The 10,839-nt window shown below is 40.5% G+C and overlaps 1 protein-coding gene across 1 annotated transcript; it reads left to right on the top strand.

Moving 5' to 3' along the window:
* Positions 1 to 963: 963 nt before the first annotated feature.
* LOC134541584 (uncharacterized) lies at positions 964 to 7,915 on the top strand. Its single transcript, XM_063385112.1, has 2 exons — positions 964 to 1,272; positions 6,905 to 7,915. The coding sequence occupies exons 1-2, from the start codon at positions 980 to 982 to the stop codon at positions 7,785 to 7,787; spliced, it is 1,176 nt and encodes a 391-aa protein (XP_063241182.1). The 5' UTR covers positions 964 to 979; the 3' UTR covers positions 7,788 to 7,915.
* The last annotated feature ends 2,924 nt before the right edge of the window (positions 7,916 to 10,839 follow it).

Below are 10,839 nucleotides of genomic sequence, written 5' to 3'. Positions count from 1 at the left end.
TCACGCTGACATCGGCCAGTACCACCAACTTCGAGATATCGAAGTTAGTATTTTTGATCACTCCCTCGGAAATTTTTCGGTCCGGAAGCCGAAGCCTCCCCCCTTTCTTTTGATTGACATCGTCTTTTAAATACGAGTCGCTGCCGCCCCAACCTTACTTCGTGCCGCGACAGCAGACTGACCACACCGCATCGTCGGGGAGTCGCACATCAAGACATCACTCCGGTCGTTGTTTAAAGATGTAATTAGCTAGGCCAGCGATGTGATCCCTACAACTTTAGTAATTAGTAATTAGTCAGTCTGCCTACCTCGTATGAGCAGTCATTCTTCGTTAATAATTCTTCATAATATTTTCTATCTTTTAAATCACGGAAACTTCCGCGACAACCTCGTGTTAGCGATTTTCGCACCCTGGCTGATGGTAGAAGCCATCTCTCTGTATGATGAGTTTTTGACAAACCTTATTCCCTGTCCACTATCACCTTTGTTAGTAGGCATTTTCTGCCTATTTTTCTAACTGTATGTGAACCAGTTCTGAACATGTTTGTTTCGGATCTGTTCTCAGACAGGGTCGAAGGGCCGGATGCGGACATAACAACGCCACCCTTGAGTCCTTCCTCCAGCAATCAGGATGACCAAGGTACCCTGATGTCTCGTTAGCAGCTCAACATCGGCCAGCGATCATCAATCCTCCAGTATTCCAGTTTTTTTTTATTTCTTCTGTATAAACATTAAATCTCGACGTTGAAAAGATCGGAACACCATTAATTTTTCTTTCGGTACTTTAAAGGTTCGGTCAAACAGGAGGCGGACTGTCAGCGCGGGCGGAACGACCGCAGTCCGCCGCGGACTAGGTAAGCCAGACAGAATGCGGACAAGTCGAGGCGAACCAGTGTGTAAACAGTTGCTGTCAGGAGTGTGCAATGTGTGATATTCAATTCTCTGTCTGGAATTCGTGTTTTCTTGTTGTCATTTCAAGATGTCCAGCAGTTCATCTGACGAAGAAGAGTTACTTCTTATGTTCGCTTTGAGTAAAGCAAAAAGAAAAAGAAAATGGGTGCATGAAATAAATGAAAAAAGAGAGGTGTTCGGCGAGTTTCACCGATTATGCTGTGAGTTGAGTTCATTCGAAGAACGATTTTTCACATATTTTCGAATGTCTCAAGAACATTTTGACAAATTGCATACTCTCCTTGAACATAAAATATCAAAAGTGGCCACTAACTGGAGGAAACCCATTGGGACGAAGGAAAGACTAGCTATCTGTTTAAGGTAAGTAATACAATTACTTATTTAAAAATAATTTTTCTCTTTAGTTTAATTATTTGTACAATAACTTTACACTATATTTTTTTACATAACACAATACAATATCCGTAGACAGCAGATTTTGAATATACCTTTACATGCATTTACATAATTTTACAGGTGTCCTTGGAATGTTTCGTACCATTCTTTTGCCGAATCAGTGGCGGATCCAGGGGGGGGGGGGCACCAGGGGCACGTGCCCCCCCCCCCCCCGAAAATCCAGTAGTCTGCTATATTGATATTGCCGATAAAAATGAATGTTTCTGCAAACTGCACTGCAAGTAAAGTCTTTGCTGTAGAATTATGTTCCTATAACAGAAACCAAAAATACATTCCGTTAAAAAAAGCGGCGGCGGTAGTCTGCGTCGTAAGAGCGCACTGGAAACCCCGTCTGGCGCCGGCACCCATCAGGCTGGCGGGCGGCAGCGAGACGTCGTATGGTTGTCCTCTTCCTCCCCTCTTTCCATTCTACACAACCTTTTAAAAGTCTATCCTTCCCTCCTCTTGTGCAACCTTCAGCATGAGAAAGTGTCAACATACTCCTCCACCCGAAACCACGTGGTAGGGTACAGTAAATGAATATGTTTAAGCCCTACACGATGTCTATTTATCGTTATTAAAACTTTATAAGTTATGGCAAAATATACAATTTACAAAAACAATGACTAGTTATACTTTAATCACATATCTACTACATTTTTGAAATTTCTTAGACGAAAAAATCTAGCAGGGTTGTAAAAATATTTATTTTACAGCCTCTCCTTTCCACTCCCTCCATATTCTAACATTCCTGGCGCGTGACGCATAGCAACCGTAAGCCTTGCAGCGTGAGAGAAGAAAGAAAATAAATCGAGTAGCGCCCGACTACCTCCCCTGGCTAATCACCTGCGGCTGTCAACTCGTCAGTTGTCACATGCTTCACATCTACAGGTGGGTGAGGTTCGCTCAAAAATGGCATAAGTGACGCAATGTGTTAAGGGGAAGAAGGGGTACACCACCTATGTCACTGGAGCGGAAGTTTATCCCTTCCACCACGCACCAGGCTACCTGCTTACACGTCTCGACAACACACCGCGACGGTACGACATTGTTGAAGCAGACGGACTTGCAGCCTTGTGAGAGTGTTCTATGCCTGTGCTTCGTTTAGACAATTTATGATGTATTTATTCTGTGGTTATTGAAATTCTTTATGGAGAGATTATGGTACGTAATTAGAATTTATATGTATTTTTTTGTTTATGCTTAATTAGTTTGTTATTTAATAAAAACGTTCAGAGCTAAGTATTACTAGTCAGTACATGTAAAGTAAATGAAAATTAAGTTATATGTTGATGATAGTGCTAGTGCATGGATTGACCTGTAGCCATTTTTATACTTTACCCATAATGTGCATTATGTATTACTGTATTATGTGACACGAAATTATTTTTTTACAGGATTTACCAAAAAACAAGCGGACGAACATAAATAAGATCGACTCGTACTTTCAACTGATTCAAAAAAAGAGTAGACGACATCAGTCACAAGAGGACAACTCTCAGCATCATCATGATGAATGCCTTCATGCTGTCACTAAACACGGTAATAACGAAAATACAAGTTTGTTTAATTCTATCTTGTCACTCATGGTTCTCATACGAGAGTGTAAAATTAATATTATAAAACTCTGCATTGATGAAGCCAGTGAACTGTAATTGTTACACCACCATTACTTACTTCTTATAGTAATTATTTTCCTTTGACAGTTTGACAAAATGGGCATATATTAAATTAATAATTAATAATGCTGGGATGCTGTAAGAATTTAAATTAACATTCCAATGTGGCCTAATTACACTCATTTCTAAAGAAAAGATCAACAAATTTGTACATAATAATCTATATAAATATTAATTTATTGTTTTAGGACCAGTTACGAGTGAAACAGTCATCTGTGAGCCTTCTACATCTAAGGTGTTCACGACAGACAGCAGTGCACACAGTGAGTCCACAACCTTCGAAGCATATCCAAAGGATGTTCTTACAGAGTCAGCACCAAAGAACCTGAATGATATAGCTGATATAGGACTCCATGCTGGGAAAAAAGTAGATGATTTCACTAAGTGTCTGCTCCTTGAAAAGCCATGGCATCCTACAGATGACTATTGCTACCCGTACTCAGTACACTCAAAAGGTGAGGGGAAAACTGTTAGACGGTATCTTTCTAAATCGCACATTGATAAATACCATTGGCTGGTATACTCTGATGTCAGTAAAGGTTTATTTTGTAAATACTGTGCTCTTTTTGCACAAGAAAAAGTAGGACACAACAAAGGTGTAAAAGTTAACAGACTTGTAACGGAGGCTCTTACAACTTTCAAAGACCTCACAGCAAAAGATGGCTACTTAGAAACGCACGAAAGAAGTAACTACCACCGAGCTTGTGTTGCATCAGGCAAGGATTTCCTCAGGACATACAAAGCTCCTGAAAAAGAAATTCTAAATCAAATTAGTTCTCAGCGACTACTTTTAGTTGAAGAAAATCGTGCCAGGCTACGCCCAATAATAGAGACGGTAATATTTATGGGGCGTCAAAATATATCTTTTAGAGGTCACAGGGACGATGGGGAACTGTGTTTAGATTTCGAATCAAGGTCTGTCACCAACGAAGGTAATTTTAGGACATTGCTTAACTTTCGAATTCAGGCTGGGGATACAAAACTAAGGGAACATTTAGAGAATGCTTCTTCTCGTGCTACTTACATCAGTAAGACTACCCAAAATGTCATAATCAAGTACTGTGCAGAAGAAATTTCTTATGTGATTATTGAAAGAATCAAGAATGCTAAGTACTGGTCAATCATTTTTGACAAAACAACAGACAGAGCACATGCCGAGCAAATAACGCTTATAGTTAGATATGTATACAACAGCACTGTAAGGGAAGATTTCCTATTCTTTGTAGATGCATTTAAATCATTGCAAAATCCACATGTAGATAATCAAGGTCCAGATGTAGTACGAAAAGAAGTAAGGTTAACAGGAAATGCTTTAGCCCGGATAGTTATTGACTACACAAAGGACCTTGGTCTTGATCTCAACTACTGTGTTGGTGTTGGTACAGACGGATGTGCAGTTATGACTTCCGAGAAATGTGGTGCTGTGTCAGAACTTCTCCGGGTTGCTACGAATGCCAAGCATGTATCGTGCTACAATCATGCATTAAATAATTCTATCTCAAAATCATCAAAGATTCAGAGTGTAAGGAATGCTACAGCTGTTACGAAAGAAGTTATTGCTTTCTTCAGTCAGTCTGCTAAGAAAAATGCTGTCTTGAAAGCTCATGTAGGCTCCCAACTTATACGCTTGTGTGAAACTCGCTGGGTTGAAAGGCATGATGCTGTTATCCTTTTTTTTAATGCCTTGCCAAAAATTGTAGGAGCCTTGGCAGAAATCAGCGAGTGGTCCGAATCTGAGTCTGCAAAAAAAGCTGTGCTCTATGCCAACTCTGTATCCAGCACAGAATTCATTTTTTCATTAATTAGCTTGATTGATGTACTTAAGCGTACTCTGCCACTTAGTCGTCACTTACAGTCACCTTCGCTTGATTTGAGAGGAGCCTCTGCTGCTGTACAGGATACACTGGCTACACTGCGTACACTGAGACATGATAGTGAGAAATGTTTTTCAGTAGTGCACAAAGATGCCACATGTACAGCTACTCAGCTAGGAGTTGACCTCACAATGCCACGCCTTGCTGCAAGACAAATGCACAGAGCAAACTACGACACCAACAGCACCGAGGAATTCTACAGGAAATCCATTTACATTCCACTGTTGGACAATGTTATAACTGACCTGGAGCAACGATTCTCACAGAAATCATTACAATGTTATGATTTGCGCCTTTTTTTGCCTATTTTCATATTGAAGGATGGTGACCGTGACTTCGAGTCAAGAATAGGAGCTCTTGTTGATTTTTACAGCCCTCTTCTTCAAGAAGGTGTCCGAGATGGCAGAACTGTTGCTACTGTTATAGATGGTGAAATGTGTATTTGGAAGGAAAAGTGGAAGAGAGAGAGAGCAAACAATGCCACCCATTTCCAGAAACTGTGCTTGATGTGATTGACTCTTGTGACATTGATTTATTTCCAACTATTCGACGCTTCTTGGAAATACTTCTCACTTTGCCTGTTAGTGTTGCAAGTGCAGAGAGATCTTTCAGCAGCCTACAACTTGTTAAATCATGGCTACGAACGCGAATGACAGAGGAAAGGTTGAATGGCTTGTGTATGTTATTTGTTCATCGTGATATAAATGTTGACGTTGATAGAGTTCTAGAACGTTTCTCTAAAGTGGGTAAACGAAGGATCGCTTTGGATTTTATTTTGTAATAGGCATGCATTTTGCCTAGAATGGTTACCAAACAGATTCCTAATCAGTATTCAATAAAATTGTTTTTTGTATTTATATTTATGTTACTAGTAGTGACTCAGTGACTGAAAGTGATGTATTATGTACATATTAGATTGTTTAATGTGCTTTAAAATGTGTAAATGTACTATTCTGTAAAATTAACTTTTTTTACATAATGAAAATAACTTGTCATTGAAACTGAAACTAATAAAACATATTAATATAATGAATTTCTTGTATAATTATAAAATCTGTTGATTGGATGTTATGTGTAGTGTCTGTAGATTAAACATTTTTAGTATTTTTTTTACATATATTCTCTAGCTACTCAGAAATCCTAGAGTGCTCCCTCCGAGGTGACCTTCTGGATCCGCCACTGTGCCGAATCGCCAGAGGTTGCATGGATTCCAACAAACGGTGGCTTGTTGGTATAGTTCAGATCGGTGTAATCCACCACCCCGGAGGAGGTAGCAGTACAGTTCGGTTGCCACGATGAACTACTTGAATTTAAAGGGGAGGATGGGTGTGAATTTTCCAGTTCGCGAAGTTCAGCCTGGCCAAACATTTGAGCCATCTCCATTTTTATAACTGCTTGTGTTCTAGGTGAAAACCTTTTAAATGTCTCCGCATAACTTAAGAACAAGTGGTCAATACGGTCGAGGTTGTTCCTAGGTTTGTTGTCCTTTTTGTTACCGGTATCTAGATACTTTAAAATCGCATTAACATCTGTGCTAACGTCCTTTGGTTTGGATTTTTTTTTTTCTGGGGCGGTGGAATTTGGGAATAATCTGTCGCACAGCTACCCTCGTTGCTAGCCTCTTCTATCGGATCGTCTGTTTCACCCGTCTGTGGTATATTTGACGCGGTTACCCGTGGAGAAACTGTATCTTGAAGGAATTCCAAGTTTGCCGCCCAGGGCCAATTTTTAAACTTCTTTGCCGAACCTGTAGCTCCCTTCAAGAACTTGAGATACTTCACATATGAATCCCTCAAATTCTTCCATTTGAGTTTAACAGCTTCACCTGTACAAAACAGTATACAAACATCATTTAAGCAGAACGATAAAATCAAAAACAAGTTTGAAACATAAGTAATAACTAAAACTCACATTAATTTTAATGTATAATAAATGTTACAATAATTAATTCTAATATATTATTCTATTTATGAAACTGTTCATGCTTCGTTTTTATTGTTTCAGGTATTTGGCTACAGGTGATTCCCATCACACTATTGCCTTTTCCTTCCGTGTTGGACGCATTTATGTTTCCAGCATAGTTAAAGAAGTGTGCGTCGAGATATGGAACGTTCTACAACCGTTGTACTTGGCTACTCCAACAGAGGAAGTTTGGAGGAAATCTGAAGTTGGCTTTAGAGAACGATGGAACTTTCCCAACTGCATCGGGAGTATAGATGGGAAACACGTGGAAATCAAATGCCCTAACAAGAGTGTATCAAGTTATTATTGTTATAAAAACTTTTTTTCGATTGTTCTCTTGTCCATAGTAGATCCTTCCTACAATTTTATTGTCGTTGACATAGGTAGTTATGGTCGGCACAGTGATAGTGCCATTATTGAGAACTCCTCTTTCTATCGCGATTTTGTTGATAACAAAACAATTCTTCCTCCAAAACCATTACCCGGGACAGAAACCCCCGTCCCTCATGTGTTTGTAGGTGATGAAGGGTTCAAGTTACAAACTTATTTGATGCGTCCTTTCCCAAGAAAGGCGGTCGTTGATAATATAGAAAACAGAAGGTACAATAAACGACATTGCAGAGCACGACGTATCGTTCAAAATGCCTTTGGCATTTTAACTCAAAAGTGGCGTATATTTTTTAGACCTATCGAATGTAATGTTGATACAGCTGTACACGTTGTAAAAGCTGCTTTTTGCCTTCACAATTTTATTAGAGCTAACACAGAAAATGTCACAACTGATGAGCTAGAATTAACAGACGATATAACAAATCAACCCACCAATGCTTTCTCAGCCACTACTCCATTGAAAGAACGATCTAGTGATGCTGCCCATGCTGTACGAAACCATTTCGTTAATTACTTCAACTATTTAAGTTCGTGAATCATGATGTAAAAATTGTACAAAACTTGTAAAATATTATTACATATTTATATTACTGTTGCATTGTACGATTAAGGTCTTTGTAATGTTTTGTGTGAATTTGGAAAGTATAAATAAATATGTATACATAGAAGATATCTCATTAATGAATAAATAAAATATAAATATGAATAAAAATAAAATAATATACAAACAATACAATATGTATATAGTGAATACATATAAAAACAAATTATCTTACTACTTTCATGTAGTTTCTCCGCGATATCCTTCCATGCTTCTGCTTTCTTCACTACATCTTTGTAGTCAGGATGACGAACATCATACAAAAAAACACACTCCCGCACAAGATCTATTAATTTTTCCGTCTCGTCAGCCATTGCTGTCCGCGCGAACTTTGTAGAAAATTACAACTGCTCCTCTGTCCGCTGCGGACTAGACTGGTCCGCTGCGGCAGACCGCCTTCTGTTTAACCAGGATGATGCAATCTAAGGTTTCTCTATGTTCGTGGCGGAAAGGCGGCCAGGTCCGCGCGGACAGTCCGCCTCCTATTTGACTGAGCCTTAATCGCTCTAAGCGCACTGGGATTGTAAAAACTGAACCTGTTTATTGTTTATGATTCTATTTTAATTGTGTTCAATGATTAATGTTAATTTTCTAATTAGGGTCGGCCTATTCTCTATTTAATGTAATTTTAAATTCATGTTAATATAATTTAATAATTTTAATATATTTGTCAAGCAATTTATCAAGTTAATTATTCTATGTAAAAGTAATCAAAAGTTAAATAAACATAGAGGTATTTTTCTTTTTGAAACTAAAAGATCCACCATGACGTCGTACCGACCATTGCCGTTAAGCCCGTTCTCCGCACCACCAGTACCGTAACCCGTTTCCGGAGCGCACCCCTTGCCCAGCCGGTTTGAGTCAAGCGAGCGCCCCTGGGCGTGACCTCAATTAACTGAATTAAACATCAGGACACGAAACCCCGGGGGCTCGAATACGGAAAACAATTCCCAAACCAGGCATTAAGACAAAGTTAATTAATCACAAGCAGTGAGCAAGTGCATCGTAGAGGCGTGCCATGCACGCACGGAACAGAAAGAAAACCTCGTTACTAGCCACAGTGGCTACTGGACTTGATTAATTGGCCTGTAATAGTGGTCTAGCCAAACTAAGGGAATTCAAACCCAAACAGTGCACGTTGAGAATATTTATAGTTAAATTTACAGTCGCCAACTTGGTGCCACTTTTTTAATTAGTAAATAAATTCAAACAACTGTTAAGCCTAAGGCAACTATTTACTAGGTGCAAAGTTTTAATCAAGCACCTGGAGTATGTATTTTACTCATCATATAACAAATTAAGTTATTATAAGTTTTTGGCGCCGACTCACAAAGGAGGTGAAAGTTGCCTTCCTTGCGAAGCGGCCATCTTTCGGCAGTCTCCAACCACTCCGCGCCGGGAACAGACGTGTGTCCGTGGGCAGCATCCAAGTTAGTTTCATTGATTATTTTTATTCTGCACTACATCTTCAAATTTAAACCCTTTTATTAATTCACCGCTGCCCACGTCGACTCGGCGCATATTTTGCGGAACCGGGCCATCCCGACCGTCTTCATTGTGATACCGCGTTGCGTTTCGTATCACAGAACTTACGGTACTGGCCGACTCCAGCGAGAGTAAGGACGCCGTCCATATGCCTGCCGGCTGCACTCACGTAAGTGTTTCTTCGAACTTAGGATCCCGCTCATCGAATACCCCCTGCACCCGTTAACTTTCGGCGCTGGCCGTCTCCAGCAAGCATCGACCCATGTCCTGCGAGACTGCCGCAGTAATAATTTCAGTGTCGCGTAGTGTTTTTTTTTTTTATCGTTTTGTAACTGTAATTGTGTAACTGCTAGACGCTGCCAAGTGTTGGTGGGAGTTTTTGTAGCGGGACTGAACCGCGGAGTGAACGTGTAGAGCGTACTGTGTACCCTCGCGGACCCCCAGTGAAGCTCTTAAATTAAACGTAATTCTCACAAACTTGTGTACAATCATTTCCGTAGTCTTCCGTCCTCCACACGGCCGAGCGGCCTTCACAGCCAAGAGAAAACCGTTCAGGTTAGATTTCAAGCCGTGTACCTGGCGGGGCACGCGCTGGCAGAGTACCCACGACCCGACATCAACGGCCTAGCAGCCCGCTAGCCTGGCGCCCCTCCGGACAGCAACAGCATCGCGACACCCGTAGCGCCCGTCAGGTCCCCCCCGGGCCTTTCACAGAGGCCGGGTGACAGCAACCAGTTACCTAACTCATCAAGAGAGAGTGAAGTGTAAAAGTACGTCAAACAAGCTCGTGCTTGAGCACGAAGTCTTCATGAAGTTTATCTTGTTCACAGACTATGAAATATTGATATTTTAATCGCCACCTTAAAAACAAGATGGTCTCTATCAAAACTTTCTCAAGCCTTGCTCAAGACATATTCTCATTTATTGGACAGACGCCGAATTAAGAGGATGTTTACATGTTGCCACTTGGGAGTTTGCAACAGAAATGGTGTCAATAGGCATGTACAGCAGACTAAAGGTAATTAGTGAAATACTGTGGTCGTCTGGGGACTATTCCCTAATGTTATCATGGTGTTGCCGGCTACTCAGGGGTTCGATAGAGGGGGTTCGTGCCGCGTGGCCGAGGGATCTAGTCTCACCAGAAATAACAAGCTCAAATAAAGTTTCTGTGTCCTTTATACACATCAATGTATACACTTTACATGGGGCTACTGCGGACCCACCTGTGGCAAGCTCGATTAGGGCGTTGCCCGGTTGCGCGCGCTTCTGCTTTGTAAAATACGCGAGCCCGCGGAACACGCGGATTGGCTACAGGCAGAAACCACAGCCTAGGTGAACATTACAACTATAAAAATTAAGTAAAAATTTAAACGAAAATTATATACAATCAATTAAAAAAATATATATTCAATAAAATAAAAGTCGAATCCCTGAAAGAAAAACACACACGCCGCTCTGCACCACACTCTCGTAGCACCACTATGCAAGAGAGGGTGCTGAC

The sequence above is a fragment of the Bacillus rossius genome (assembly GCF_032445375.1).
Source record: "Bacillus rossius redtenbacheri isolate Brsri chromosome 4 unlocalized genomic scaffold, Brsri_v3 Brsri_v3_scf4_1, whole genome shotgun sequence".
NCBI lineage: Eukaryota > Metazoa > Arthropoda > Insecta > Phasmatodea > Bacillidae > Bacillus > Bacillus rossius.
Note: the sequence above shows the minus strand (reverse complement) of the source record. Positions and strands in the feature narration are given on the sequence as shown.

What these genes read in the sequence shown, in the direction of transcription:
- LOC134541584 (XM_063385112.1), top strand. Translation starts at nt 980, where the DNA reads ATGTCCAGCAGTTCATCTGACGAAGAAGAGTTACTTCTTATGTTCGCT. An exon ending in AGACTAGCTATCTGTTTAAG is followed by an intron (nt 1,273 to 6,904) that starts GTAAGTAATACA and finishes TTATTGTTTCAG; the next exon opens with GTATTTGGCTACAGGTGATT.